The following is a 15,315-nucleotide window of genomic DNA, read 5'->3' as shown; positions in this document are numbered from 1 at the left end:
GCACCCTGCTGCCTGCCCTCCCCAGCCTGTGCGCACAGGATTCCTGCCCAGCCTCAGTAGAGCCCCCATCCCTTCCCCTGCAGGCACAGGAGGCTGGAGGATTCAGAGGCCAGGAGTACAACCGCCCAGGCTCCAACTGATACCTGCCATGTCACCACGGTCAGGCCAGCTCAGGAGGCTGAGCTGGGTCATCCCCACAGTTACTTCCTTTACTGAACCACGAGCTTGCGATTCCAGGCAACACGCACTAGACAATGCACCAAGGCTGGCTCAGTCGCTCTGTAGTTGTGATGACAACAATTGTAGTGACCATTTACTCAGCACCTACTAAACTCCCGGTGCTCTGCACATGTTATCTGCAGTCTGCATAACAAGAATTCTTACTTAGCCACATTTTACAGATGACAGTACTGAGGCTCAGAGAAGGTAAATGACAGCCCCTTCCAAAAAAAAAAAAAAAGAGAGAGAGAGAGAAAAAACACCCAAAGTTGCATTGTTTGCATTTCTTTTAAAGAACCCTTGTCTAGGTAATGTTTTTAATATTCAAACCCCCTTCAATTCTACAGCAATCCTGAGAAGTATTTCTCCTCCCATCACCATTGATGAGTAAGTACCCCTTTCTTGAAGATTCTCAGCCCAGTCTTCACTCTAGACCCAATGTTTACCTGGCTTATTTCTGCCTCTAGCCTTTAGTTTCCCCCCTCTTAGGGTACCCATCATAATCTCTTTAGTTCTTCCATCCATTATAAACTAGATCTCACCTTTTATTCCATCTAGATCTCTATCCCTTTAAACCCTCTAGGAGTTGCTAAAGAGGCTGGGGAGTTGGAAAGAGAGCAGAGGGGGACAAAAAGAGCTTTGAACAGTCTACCTTACAGGATAACCCCTCTGTCTCTGGAAATGATAGGGTCGAAATAAACCAAAAAGCTTGCTTTTGCAGATGTTACTAAGCTATCACTTTTTTTTTTTAAATGAGATAGGAGTAAAAGAGGATAAGAGGGAGAGAGGGACCTTGGCAGTAGCCAAGGAGGGTGGGCATAACCAGCAGCAGATAGCAAAAGGTGACCAGAGGTACAGGAACAGCAATGGAGTAACATACATCACGTAGAACAAGTGGCCCACTGCTGCTCTCCCTTGATGTCATTAATGCCTAGTAATGTCCACAGGCCACGTGCCTGTACTGCCAGAAGCCAGCAGAATGGATAGAATGGGCTCTTAGATAAAAGCCAGGCATCCAGGTGATAGTAACCAGAGCAGAGTCCCTGGGAACAAACAGAGTCCAAGCAGTGCAGTAAAGGCAGTACAATATACAGCATTATTTGCTTGACTTAGAAGTGTTGTGGACCCTGGCCACACGCATTGTGACAGTAATGCAGAACAGCATGAAGATCTTGTGAAGCGGAGAAGAATGTCCATGACTGTATATCTTGAGTTTGAGAGAACTGAAGATCCAGGAGAGAGGTTGCAGAAAGGTCAGCCAAAAAAAAAAAAAAAATCAAAAAGTAGAAGGCATACCCATTACTGTTGCCCAACACAAGTCCAGCAGGTGGTGACAGGGGACCTTGTGCAGGAGTATTCTCAAGGGCAGATGTTAACCAGACTGGAACCCAAAGGGCCGGGGGATCGCCACTGGCTCCCTTATTGGGCCACGTCTGGGTCTAGGGATTCCTTCACCCAACAGGTAGTATTGCAGTGGCATTTGCCACAGGTCCTCTTTGATAATCTCAGCAACTCTATCAAACTCGGGAAGGCTGTGGTCTGAAAACCAGGTGAAGAAGCTGTGGACGAGGTCTTGGTTTCTGCCAATGAAGAACTGGGGTTCATGTCCCCTGCGCCATATGATTGGGGTGGAAACACACACCACTCGGCCGGGGAATCTGACCTCATATTCTTTGACAATCAGGTTGTTTCTGAAGTAGGGGTTTCCTTGAAAGAAAAACTTGAACTTGCAGCCATTCCTAGGGCGTCTGAGTTCCTTCACCTCCAAATTGGTTAGGTACCTTAATATCTCTGCATCTTGGCCTGTAAACATGGGGGACAACTGGGGGTGGCTCCGAAGGGCAGTCCTCCAGAAGCCGGGGATATTCTGAATGATGCGGTTCCTCTGCTCCAGGTAGTGTCGACGCCTCTGCCCAAACCTGTCCCGCAGCTGTTGGAGGGCCCTTTCCCCCTCAGCATTCACAATGTCCATTTCCCGTTGGAGGGCCTGCAGAAACTGCATGGGGCGAGCCACATCCAGGCGCCGGGGCGCTGCCTCCTCCTGCACCTCTTCCACCACTCTATTCTCCTCCACCACCTCTATTTCTTCACCGACTGGATTCTCCTCCGCCACTTCTATTTCTTCACCGACTGGATTCTCCTCCGCCACTTCTATTTCTTCACCGACTGGATTCTCCTCCACCACCTCTATTTCTTCATCGACTGCTTTCTCCTCCACCTCCACTGGATCCTCCACCACCTCATTCTCCTTCACTCCTATCTCCACCACCTCGGCCCTCTCCTCGTCATCCATTGCTACCGAGAGGGTGGCGCACTTTTCAGACCTCACATCCTCCTCCTTCGCGCCCACCATCACCTCAGACCACAGCCTCTTTGCGCCACAGGTTTTTGGGGCCTTTCCTCCATCTTGAAAGCCATTTTTCATGCCGCTTTCAGCAGCCACCAACATAGAGGCTGCTTTCGGGCCCTTTGTGGGAGGCGGAGCCTGTTCCTGCCCAGCTCCTAGGGCTACACGACCGTGACCGCCACCGACTGGGATCTGAGGAGTATGGCCACTGTCTGCGGGATCCCGGGGTACGCCCCCCTCCCCTAAAAGCTGGGGCGGTGGGAGCGCGACGGTCTCCAAGCTTCCCTCACCCGCCTCCGCCATCACCTGTGTTGCCTCGGTTTCGTCGTGGAGGCTCAGGCACTGGTGTGGGTCCGGGTCTCCCGGGGCATGGTCAGAAACAGTGAGGCTGCGGGTTTGGGAGAGAGGGGGCTTCTCCGCCCCACCTAGGCCGCTCATGCTGGTACCTGGCCAACGGTGGGCAGGATAACGTGTCTTTTCCTCACAAAAGCCGCGCCCTGAGGTAATCGCCGCTCCTGCTGCTCACGCTGCTGGCGCTGGCGCCACCCACTTCCGCCCCTCGTGCTGCCCACTCTCCGCCCACTTCCGCTGCTGGCTCCGCCCACTTCCGCCCCTCGGGCGGCCCACTTCCGCCGCTGGCTCCACCCACTTCCGCCCCTCGGGCTGCCCGCTTACCGCCTCTCGCTCCGCCCACTTCTGCCGCTGGCTGCACCCACTTCCGCCCCACGGGCCGCCCAATCACCGCCTCTCGCTCCGCCCACTTCCACTGCTGGCAGGCTCTTGTTTTCTGCTTCCCCATATTTTCAGTTTGTATATGCTTTGGTATTTACTCTGTTTCCAGTACTGTATATGAAATTGCTTTGAAAATTCTCAAGCTGTGGTCTTCTTCTAGTCTACATTACCCCCACTCTAAAAATGATGGTTCACATGACAGGTGCTCTCCTATGCCATATCCATTCACCCATTTGTTCATTCTTTGAAAGTTCATTTGAATGTTTACTGAGTGCCTTCTCACACCAGAGATCAAGGGAAAATTGCCAAGGAATGGTAGATACTTCATTCACTGCAGTTGGCATTGGTGCTGGGCTAGGCTGGCATATCAGGAACTACAGACTGTTGGAAGCAGTAACTAGCAGGTGACTGCTTCCAAAGTCAAAGCTGAAAGTCACATCCTTTCAAGTTATATCTCAGCTCTAAGCATAGCGCCCGAGAGATGGGAGCATACACCAATCAATGTGCAGAGTGATTGAAAAATAATAGAGGAATCACTAGCCTGGTGCAAGAATCTGGGTCCACTAAGAGCAGGAACTCTGTGTCTCAGAAATTGTTCAGTGTTTCTGTACTCAGCAAACACTTACCATGTGTCTACTCTTAGAGAGGGGTAGAGACCCGCTGCCTGCTCTTAAGTGGTTTCACTCTTTGCAAAGGTGGCATAGGCAGTTGTTGATGGTTTCAATGGCTTCGTTTTCAGTGTTCCCGACTGTATCTTCTTTCCTCTGTATTTTCTTTAACATTGACGTGTACTGACTACTTCTATTCCATTTTGAAATAACAGGTTAATAATGTGCTACCTTTTCCAAGCCTGGTTTTCATTTTGTTCCTATTTATTTCACAATAAGGCATCACATGTGCATGTACATATCCATATTTTGATAGGGGTTGAGAAAGTACAGGGGCATTGTCTCTCTACATTTATCCACTCTGTTCTGTACAAATGTTTTGGGGTGGGGGTGAAGTTGTAGCCTGTTCCTTTACCACTTTTCCAGCTTCTGATTTTAAGTAGCAACCATAACCTGAAGTGTGCTACGTGAGTTGACTTTCAGAAAGAGAATTCCTTCCCTACATGTAAGGTGTTGTTCTGCATCCAATGTGTTGCTTTGGATTTTCAGAAGAATATTTGGACAAAAGCATGCCTTTCTGGAGTCACTCTCCCTGGGGCTCAGATACGACAATATTTATTTCACTCTAGACCAGGTTTCTTAAACTTGGAGGGCACATAGAACTGCCTGCAAACTTTGTTAGGAGTGTGGAAGTATAGACCATACCCCCAGGGACTGGGATCCAATAGATCACGGGTGTATTACTTTCCTACGGTTGCTCTAACAAATCACCATAAACTAGGCAGCTTAAACAACAGAAATTATTGTTTTCACAGTTGTGGAGGCTGGAAGCCTAAGATCAAGGTGTTGGCAGGGTCACTCTCCCTCTGAAAGTGCTAGAGAAAGATTTGTTCCAGATCTCCTTCCTAATTTGCGGTAGTTCCTTGGCTTGTGGCAGTGTAACTCCAGCATTCATGTGGTATTCTCCCTGTGTGCGTGCGTGTCCAAATTTCCCCTTTTTATAAGGATACTAGTCATATTGGATGAGGAGCCCACCCTACTCCAATTTAAGTAAGTTAAGAATTACTTAACTAATTCTATCTACAATGACCTTATTTCTAAATAGCATCACATTCTGAGGTACTGGGTGTTTAGGACTTCAACATATGAACTCTAAGGGGACACAATTCCACCCATAACAATGGATAATAACCAGGAACTGGCATTTTCAAATGCTGTATCAAAATCCCTGAAGCTTCTGCCTATAATTTTGGACCCATCTTGGGCTCTACTAGCCTTGATGTGAAACAGTTCTAAGTAGATTTTGGTCTGTTTCACATAGGTGCCCCTGGATAGCACCTCACTCCAAGTCAGCACCTCATATTTCTTGCTTCTTACCCCAGGTTTCTCTGACACAATAGCCTGGAATGCTGCTGGAGCCCCCTCAGCAGTGACAAGTGAGTAATTCAGAAGATGGAAAAGTTAACACTCCCTAAGTGACCCTTGACCAATAAAAGATGACATCCAATGGGTTAAAGCTTCTTTCTCTCATCTTCAGGTGAACAGGTCTGAGACCCCATTCCATTAAGGTCTTTAGAGATCTCTTCAAATTTAAACACCAGTCATCAGTAGAAGGGGCCAACTTGAGAATGCATCCTTGTGTGTTTTTGTCTGCCTTCTATTTTTTTAAGTGCTCACTGCTGCTCCCTGAGTTCACTTCTCTAAGAAACTATCTGTATCAAAACCTTTGTCTCGGCCGAGCACAGTGGCTCATGCCTGTAATCCTAGCACTCTAGGAGGCTGAGGCAGGAGGATCACTTGAGATTAGGAATTCGAGTACAGCCTGAGCAAGAGCGAGACCCCATCTCTACTAAAAATAGAAAAATTAGCCAGGTGTGGTGGCACATACCTGTAGTACCAGCTACTTGGGGGGCTGAGGCAGGAGGATCACTTGAGCCCAGGAATTTGAGGCTATGATGACACCACTGCACTCTAGCCAGGGTGACAGAGCAAGACTGTCTCAAAAACAAACAAACAAACAAGAACACCTTTGTATTAGGCTGTGCTTACGTGGAACCCTGACTTAAGATCCAAGTTTCCCACATTATCCTGATATAAGTGTCTCATGGACCAATCTTTGAGAAATTCTCCAAATTTTGGTGCTAAACAGAGTAGGTTAAAATCATACTTTAGGCCGGGCACGGTGGTTCCCGCCTGTAATCCTAGCACTCTGGGAGGCCGAGGAGGGCACATTGAGCTCAGGAGTTCTAGACCAGCCTGAGCAAGAGCGAGACCCCCATCTCTACTAAAAATAGAAAGAAATTAGCTGGACAAATAAAAATATATAGAAAAAATTAGCCGAGCATGGTTGTCCATGCCTGTAATCCTAGCTACTCGGGAGGCTGAGGCAGAAGGATTATGTGAGCCCAGGAGTTTGAGGTTGCTGTGAACTAGGGTGATGCCACGGCACTCTAGCCCGGGCAACAGAGTGAGACTCTGTCTCAAAAAAAATACAAATAAAATAAAAAAAATAAAGAAAAATGATCCAATTCATCCTCATGAAAATTCCATTATACAGTCATGTGGCACATAACGTTTCAGTCAACAAAGGACCATATGTACAATGGTGATCTCATAAAATTATAATGGAGCTGCCATATACTGGTGTACAATTTTTTATCTTTTATACTACATTTTTTCTGTAACTTTTCTATGTTTAGCTATATTTAAACACACAAATAAGGCCGGGCGCGGTGGCTCACGCCTGTAATCCTAGCACTCTGGGAGGCCGAGGTGGGTGGATTGCTCAAGATCAGGAGTTCGAGACCAGCCTGAGCAAGAGCGAGACCCCATCTCTACTAAAAATAGAAAGAAATTATCTGGCCAACTAAAATATATATAGGAAAAATTAGCCAGGCATGGTGGCGCATGCCTGTAGTCCCAGCTACTCGGGAGGCTGAGGCAGTAGGATTGCTTAAGCCCAGGAGTTTGAGGTTGCTGTGAGCTAGGCTGATGCCACAGCACTCACTCTAGCCTGGGCAACAAAGCGACACTCTGTCTCAAAAAAAATAAATAAATAAAATAAACACACAAATAGTTACCACTGTGTGTTACAATTGCCTACAGTATTCAGTACAGTAACATGCTGTGCAGGTTTGCAGACTGGGAGCAATAGGCCATGCCATATAGTCTAGGTGTGTAGTAGGCTATACCATCTAGGTTTCTGTGAGTACAATCTAGGATGTTTGCACAAAGACAAAAATCTCCTAATGACACATTGCTCAGAACATATCCCTGTTGTTAGGCAATGCATGAATGCATATTTGAAGGTAGTAATTATGCCTTCACCCTCTCTTAATCTCCTCTACCTTCCTCAACTGGTTTTTGGCACTATTTAGGAGGACAATCTTGATCATAATCATATCTCCATCTCTAGACACTCCTTAAAAGAATCAGACTAACAGTTGTACTTCCAATTCTTAAGATATCAGTTTTTGGACTTTGCCATGTTGTCTCTAGAGGCTGAAAAGACAAGGAAATGGAAGCTATACCTCCGGAAGCTTCTAGAGACCACTCCTTGGCTCATGGCCCCTCCTCTATCTTCAAAGCTAGCAAATGTGAATGTAGTCGTTTTCATATCACCTCACTCTGGCCTGGCTTCTGTTATCATATGTCTTTCTGACTCTGACATTTCTGCCTCCCTCTTCCACTTTTAAGGACCCTTGTGAATACATTAGGCCCACCTGAATAATCCAGACCATCTCCTTATCTTAAGGTCAGTTTATTAGCAGTCTTAATTCCATCCGCAACCTTGATTCTCCTTTGCCATGTCACCAGAGGCTCCCCCATTGTGCTGTCTAACCCCAGCTGAGCCCTCACACAGTCCCTGAGTGGTGATGCACTGCTGACTACCCTGTGTATCCTCTCCAACCTCCACTGGCTTTGCTCCTGTCTTTCCTGGTCCTGCTTCAGCATCTTTGGCTGAAACCTCTCAGATGTCTTCATTGGCTCCCCTTTTTTACCTGCTCTTGAAATATGGGTGTTCCCAGGGGCCCCCTTTAAGTTTGCTTAATCTCATGGCTTCCACTACCACTTATGGGCTTCAGACTGCCATGCCTGTGTCTTAGTTCTGTCGTCTATCTTGTCCAGCCCAGCACAGTACTTATAGGGGCATAGCTCCCCACCCTCTGCAGAAAGTGAAGGGTGACCCACAAATGGAGCACCCTAGCATCATCTTCCACATCTACACACCTTACCTCATTCACAAGTCACATGTATCTTCTGTCTCTACTACTCCTTCTCTTATTATGCCCTGACCTAACCCTTGGGGAATGACAGATGTAGCCAACAGAACCACAGCCTTGATCTTCAGATATGATCACATCACTCCATTAGTAAATGTCAAGCCTTTGCTCCAATACTCCCCTGTCCACCCTATTTAAGATTTTTTTCACACCCTGCCAACATTCCCAGTCCCCCTTGACCTGCCCTATTTTTTGTTTTCCATAATACTTACCACCTTCTAACTATACAATTATTTATTATGAACATTGCTTGTCATTTGTCCTTCCGTTAGAATGAAAGCTCCACAAAGGCAGGAATTTGCATTTGTTTTGTTGTCTGGCATATCCCCAGCATTTGGAACAGTACCTGGCACGGCACATAGTGAGCTCTCAATAATTATTTGTTGCATGAATAAGTGAATAAAACAATAATAGAATAGTGACTCATGAGGCATATGAGAATTAGAAATAGAGAAAAAAGACAATGGATGCAGTCAAGGCCAGAGGAAAGGGTTCAAAATTCCATCCATATATAATGTAACAGGTCCTAATGTAGGGCATTACCAGTGGTTATGCAAAAGGGAATTTCAATCAGAGGGCCTAGAAAGGGCCCCAGCTCAGGTATTAGAGAGATCATTTCAGATCAGAATTAGTATAGTATATTATATTATTAGAACCTGAAATTGTGTTCTTGGTTAAGTCCCAGATGACAGGTGACATGGTAGACAAAATCTGCACAAATAAGTCCTAACAGTTGCCTGCTTCATCTTGGGTGGGGCTCCCAGGGTGTATTAACCATATTTTTAAAAAATTGTCTGTACTTTATGATGCTTTGACATCTTCAGGTCATACAGACCCAGGGTGAGGGGGTACTACCCCTACCAGAGGTAGCTAATTCCTAGAGATAGAAAACAATTTACTATAAACCAGCCAAACCCAAGTCCATACCCTCCTCCACCTCCTTTTATCAGGCTCCTGCTGTCTGGGACAATATCCCCCTTCCCTAAACCACCCCAGGGCCAGGTACCAGGTAACCCTATAGCCCAGAGTCTGCTGAAAGTATTCAAACTACACAATCCTAAGGCTACTCAGCTTGCCTACCCTGCCTTGCCCATTTTTCCCATGAAAACCACAATAAAGGCTCTGGCTCTAGCTTTCTTCTCTCTCCTTCTGCCTCCTGACTGACCCTGGCGCTTCCCTGTGAGGCCCTGCAGGGAAGGTGTACTGTGATTCTGATTCTACAGATTTGTGAGGAAAAATTCCTTCTTCATGACACAATCATTTCTATGTCTATGTGTCTTACCATACCCAATTCCAACAAGACCCAGGTACATTTTAATCCACACTGCCTGTGAAACTTCTGGTCAAACTTTCACAGCCTAGAATTTTTGACTGAGAAAGCTCAGCTAAACTGAGATGATAAATTTCTTCACCTTGCTTAACTAAGTGGCCCAAGGAAGGTATTAACAATGAGAATACTTTGGGTACATTGTATTTATACAAGTGTATTGACAAGTGTTGAAGTTTTGTGTTGCTCCAAGCAGGCTTCTCTTTTCTTTTTCCAAGATGCTTGAAATGCTTAAGAGAATTTGGTCTACTAAATAAATTTATTAGATTTTCAGAAGTGGTAAGGAGGGTTTTTCCTGTTAGATTTGTGAGTTTGCCTTTGTAAAAGTGAGAGAATCGAATATATTAAATTTGTAATTGTAATTTGAAATAGCTAAGGTAATTTGATTAATTAAAGATGAAACTGGTGATAAATAGTAGAATTTGATCTCTGAAATTTATGAGTTAGTCAAACATTAATCAAATAACCAATTAAAGTGATCTTTCTTTTTCTTATACAAAACACTAAATTTATAAATATAACCTAAAAGATGGGCTCAAAAGCTTAAGAAAATATAAGGTTTTATAGTTCTCACCTTAAAAATTAAATAGTAAAAGCCAACCTATGGAATGGGAGAAAATATTTGCAACCCGTATATCTGATAAAAGGTTAATACCCAAGCTATGTAAGGAACTCATACAACTCAACAGAAAAAACAAATAGCCTGATTAAAAAGTGGGTAAAGGAACTGAATAGACATTTTCCCAAAGAAGTCATACAAATGGCCAACAGGCACATGAAAAAGTGCTCAACATCACCAATCATCAGGAAAATGCAAATCAAAACTACAATAAGATATCACTTCACACTTGTTGGAATGGCTATTATCAAAAAGACAAGAGATAAGTCTTGCCATGGATGAGGAAGAAAGGTAACCTTTATACAATGTTGGTAAGAATATAAATGGGTATAGCCGTTATGAAAAACACTATGGAGATGCCTCAAAAAACTAAAAATAGAACTACCATATGATCCAGCAATCCCACTTCTGGGTTTATATCAAAACCAAAACCAAAAATCAATAGCTTGAAGAGATATCTGCACTCCCAACTCCCATGTTCATTCACAATAGCCAAGACATGAAAGCAACCTTAGTGTTTGTTGGTGGATGAATAGATTTTAAATAAATGTGGTATACGTAATGGAATATTATTCAGCCTTTAAAAAGAAGGAAATCTTCCCATTTGTGACAACATGGATGGATTTCAAGGACATTATGCTAAGTGAAATAAGTCAGACACATAAAGACAAACAATGTATGATCTCACTTATATGTGGAATCTAAAAAAGTCAAACTCATAGAAACAGAGTGGAATGTTGGTTGTCAGAGGCTGGGGTGGGGGAGGTGAAGAAATGGGAAGGTGTTGGTCAAAATATATGAATTATCAATTATAAGATGAATAAGTTCTGGGGATCTAAGTTGACTATATTTAACAATACTCCATTGTTTACTTGAAATTTCCTAAGAGAATAGATCTTAAGTGTTCTCACCACCAGAAAGAAAGGTAACTAGATGAGGTGATAGATGTGTTAACTGACATGATTGTGGTAATCATTTCACAATATATACATATATTAAGTCATCATACAGGACACCTTAAATTTATAAAGTTTTATTTTTCAATTATGCCACAGTAAAACTGGAATAAAATTAAATAATAAAATCAAGTCTAAAATCCCTAGCACAGCCCGAAGTCCCTGGAGAGGCAAGTCAGCCCCTGCCTGCCTTCCCAAGTCATCTCCATGCTCCTCCGCCTCCTGCCTAGCTCCCCACACCCCATTCTGTGTGGCTGCCTGTTGCTGGATGCCAGCTCCCTCACCTCCTCCACATGCTGGTGCCATCTGCACCCTCCTGTCCGCATGGCTCTCTCCTGCTCATCCTGCAATTGTCAGCCTGAATGTCTCTTCCTTGGGAAGCCCATGCTCTGACTAAATTTGTCTCCTGAATCAAACTCTCACAGCATCCTGTACTTTTCAGGTTGAATTCAGGTTGGGATTCTGACCTATGTATTTATTGCCTTTGGGCACTGCTGGACCCTCAGGGACTGCTTCTTGGGCAGGAACAATCTCCCTTGAATGGTAAATTACCATTCAGTCAGGTCACTGATAGGTGTTTTCTGAAGCAGCAAGCAAATCTCTTGTGGTCTTCTGAAATTCAGCAGGAAGACCACAAATCAGACCACTTAGACCCCCAGGACTAATCCCCAGCTCCTGACATTCAGGCCAAAGGAAAGCAATCCCTCCCCTCTCATATGACCACAGCCTCCCTATGCAATGTCATCCCCACCCAGCTTTGTATTGTGACACAATCCTTTGGCCAAATCTCTTCATCTATGAAAGGTACCTGAAGATTAGCAGGACCCTAATGTTTTAAACAAATGCAACTGGAATTGGACAGAACCAAAAAAATAAAAATAAAAATAAAAATAAAAACCCCAATAAAGCAAAAAAAACCCAACAACAAAAACGCACCTCGACACTTCCTTATACCATTCACAAAAATTTATTCAGGATGGATCATAAACCTAAATGTAAAGCCTAGAACCATAAAGCATCCAGAAGAAGACATAGGAGGATATCATCATAACTTTGGGGAAGTCAAAGTTTCCTACATAGGACACAAAAAGCCCTAACCATAAAGGTTTTGGTTATTTATTCAGATCAGTTATTTATTCTGCCACACACCCCAAGCTGGTTTCTCCTATATATTTGCAGAACTGATATTTGAATTTTGATTTTTGACATAGCCTGTTTCATTTCTGAAAATCCTGAATCTTAAAAAAGTTCTCACTTATTAACATCACCAGTAATGTATCCTAGTGAATCCTGGATCAGAGGAAAAAATATTGTTATAAAGGGCATCATTGGGACAATTGCTGACATTTTAGTATAATTTTATCCTGGGTATGTAAGATAATGTCCTTATTCTTAGGAAATGCGTGATGAAATATCTAGGAATAAAGGGATATTATAATACTGTTTACCCTGAAATGGTTCAGAAATATATATATATATATATATATATATATATGTACATGTGTGTATATATACATGGGGGAGAGAGAGAGGGAGATAAAGTAAACATGGCAAAATACTAACAATTGAGCAATCTAGGTAAACCACATATGAATGTTCTTTGTACTTTTCTTGCAACTCTTCTGTAACTTAGAAATTATTTTTTTTATTTATTTTTTTTTTGAGACAGAGTCTCACTCTGTTGCCCAGGCTAGAGTGAGTGCCATGGCGTCAGCCTAGCTCACAGCAACCTCAAACTCCTGGGCTTAAGTGATCCTACTGCCTCAGCCTCCCGAGTAGCTGGGACTACAGGCATGCGCCACCATGCCCGGCTAATTTTTTGTATATATATATTTTAGTTGTCCATATACTTTCTTTCTATTTTTAGTAGAGACGGGGTCTCGCTCTTGCTCAGGCTGGTCTTGAACTCCTGACCTCCAGCGATCCACCCGCCTCGGCCTCCCAGAGTGCTAGGATTACAGGCGTGAGCCACCGCGCCCGGCCAGAAATTATTTTTTAATTTTTAAAAACTGAAAAAAAAATTCTTGCTGAAATTGAATTGAAATCTATCTCCTAAAGATATCTATCCCTTTATATCTTTAATAATTCTGCTCCTGAGATCTTTTTAGACAAATTGATTTTTTTACACTATAACAGAATTTCAGACATTAGAATAATGGTACCTTGACCCTCCCAAACACTTTTCTCACCAGATGATCTGGATGGGAGCTTCACCTTCATCCTGACCTTTGCCCTCTTCCTGCTCCCAAGTCCTTCTCTTCTAATCAGAGCTGATATACATATACACACAAACACATATCCCCACAAGCATCACATATGTATATAGTGTGACATCTGACTTCAGCAACCTATGTCAGCTACCACATGTGGAGAGCCATGCATGTGAATGGACAAGGAGTTATTTTCTTTGCTGCATAGAAAACCTTAACAATGTCCAGAGCTTCTCAATGTGACTGTGACACAGCCTGTTACCCACTTCATTGGCAAAGAAAAACTGGATAGCAAAGCATGGTCTCTTTTGGCAGGACTATGAGACTAATGGAGCCTCAAGAATTCACAATGTGTGGAAAAGAGAAGAAATAAGACAGAAAAGCCTGTTACAGAAAGGTTGCTGTAGTGTGATGTGTTCTTCTCTGCCCTTCTTTTCAGAGCCAGAAAAAAAATGAATGATGATAGATTTCACCAGTTCTTTTTTAAGTGAATGAATGAGGCTTTCCTGAAGAAAACTGCCTCACAAAATGAATGGCTCTATCACACAACCTAGCAACACAATCAGACATTATGAACCAAGATCGCCACAAGCTCCAGTCAATGCACAAAGACACAAGATAAATCTGAATTCAGAGGATGTATATTTATGTTTAAAGTATTGATTGATTGCATGAGACTTGCCAAGGATAGATTGATGCATTTTGCATTATCAAAACTTTGCTGTGGCAACCAAAGCCCCAGAAATTTATTTTTATCAAGATGCCTCCAAATCTGTTTGTGAATGTGTTTCCCTGGCCTGGCACAGGATATTTGAAATATAGCTAGCCTCTTGAGGTCTCATCCACCTCCTTGATTCTGAGCATAAAGAGTACGTGCAATCTCTGTGTTATAGTAGACCATTAGCACCATCTAAAGGCTACATACCAAATGTCTTGCCAGTATGCATGTTGCTCAAACTGCTGTTTGTTCTGATGATATAATTGTTCAGGGGACCGACACTCTGAAAAATTCTGCCTACCTGGAATGAAGCAGCAGGCCACTATTGCAAGCTATGAGTCTGTGATGGTTGTATTCCTGCGGAGGTGCATGTGGTTCTGTAACGCTTTCCTGTTAGAAAGAGGGAAAACAGTAGGCCATGTATATCAGAAGTTGTGTTGGACTGCTTTCTTGTGTAGGCAGAGTGAATTTCCCGAGCTGAAGAATGACAGCTCAGGAAATTCACTCTGCCAGTGGGACTAGTCTAAACTTGGCCATGAGTGTGGGGGTGAAGGGGTTGGGGGGAAGGATGGGGCAGATATCCCATTAGCTTGGGCCTGAGAGATAGGGGCTCCAGTCCTGCTTTGCTATGTGCTAGGTTTGTGACTTTAACCTCTTTGAACCTCTTATCTATAAAGCAAGGCTGTTCAACTGGATTATCTCTAGTGGCCCCTTCTGTTCTGACATCAGTGTGGCCCTGGGTCCCGGGAAGGTGTTGTAGATGGTCTGGTCCCTTACCTCTAATTCATATCAGTGCAGGGGGCAAAATAAAATTATCCAGGCAGGTCTCTGTTATGGAGTTCTTAAGCCTAGCCAAATTTCACCCAAATCCTTTGGATTCAAGGCCAAGGAAAATCTGACTTAAAATTTCTTTGGGAAATTTAAAGGGGCCCTAAGTGGTTAGCTGTAGTCCCCAGGGTCCCTAGAAGCTGGTGTGCTCCCAAGAACCTTTTAGAAATAGACATTGGTCTTGTAAAAGACATGAGTGGTAGGTGGTTTTTAGAATAAATTGACCTTTTTCTTTTTTTTAGAATAAACTGACCTTTGGTCCTGACCCAGGTTCTCTGATGTAGTCACCCAGTGGGAAAGGGCCTTGTCTAAAGGTCAAACCTAGGTAGATGCAGGGAGGGAGGGTGGGTGAATAGAAAGAACAAACAAACAACAAAAAAAAGAATCAAGCTTAGTAGACAACTTGGGGCAAATCATGCAACCTCTTTAGGCTTTGGTTTCCATGTCTGTAAAATGTGGGTAACAAAA

At 43.7% G+C, this 15,315-nt stretch overlaps 1 protein-coding gene across 1 annotated transcript; it reads right to left on the bottom strand.

Moving 5' to 3' along the window:
* Nucleotides 1-1,533: 1,533 nt before the first annotated feature.
* On the bottom strand, nt 1,534-3,004 carry LOC138379015 (testis-specific Y-encoded-like protein 1). Its single transcript, XM_069464295.1, has one exon. The coding sequence runs from the start codon at nt 3,002-3,004 to the stop codon at nt 1,592-1,594; it is 1,413 nt and encodes a 470-aa protein (XP_069320396.1). The 3' UTR covers nt 1,534-1,591.
* Between the last annotated feature and the right edge of the window lie 12,311 nt (nt 3,005-15,315).

This window comes from Eulemur rufifrons, chromosome 30 (assembly GCF_041146395.1).
Source record: "Eulemur rufifrons isolate Redbay chromosome 30, OSU_ERuf_1, whole genome shotgun sequence".
NCBI classification, from domain to species: Eukaryota; Metazoa; Chordata; class Mammalia; order Primates; family Lemuridae; genus Eulemur; species Eulemur rufifrons.
Note: the sequence above shows the minus strand (reverse complement) of the source record. Positions and strands in the feature narration are given on the sequence as shown.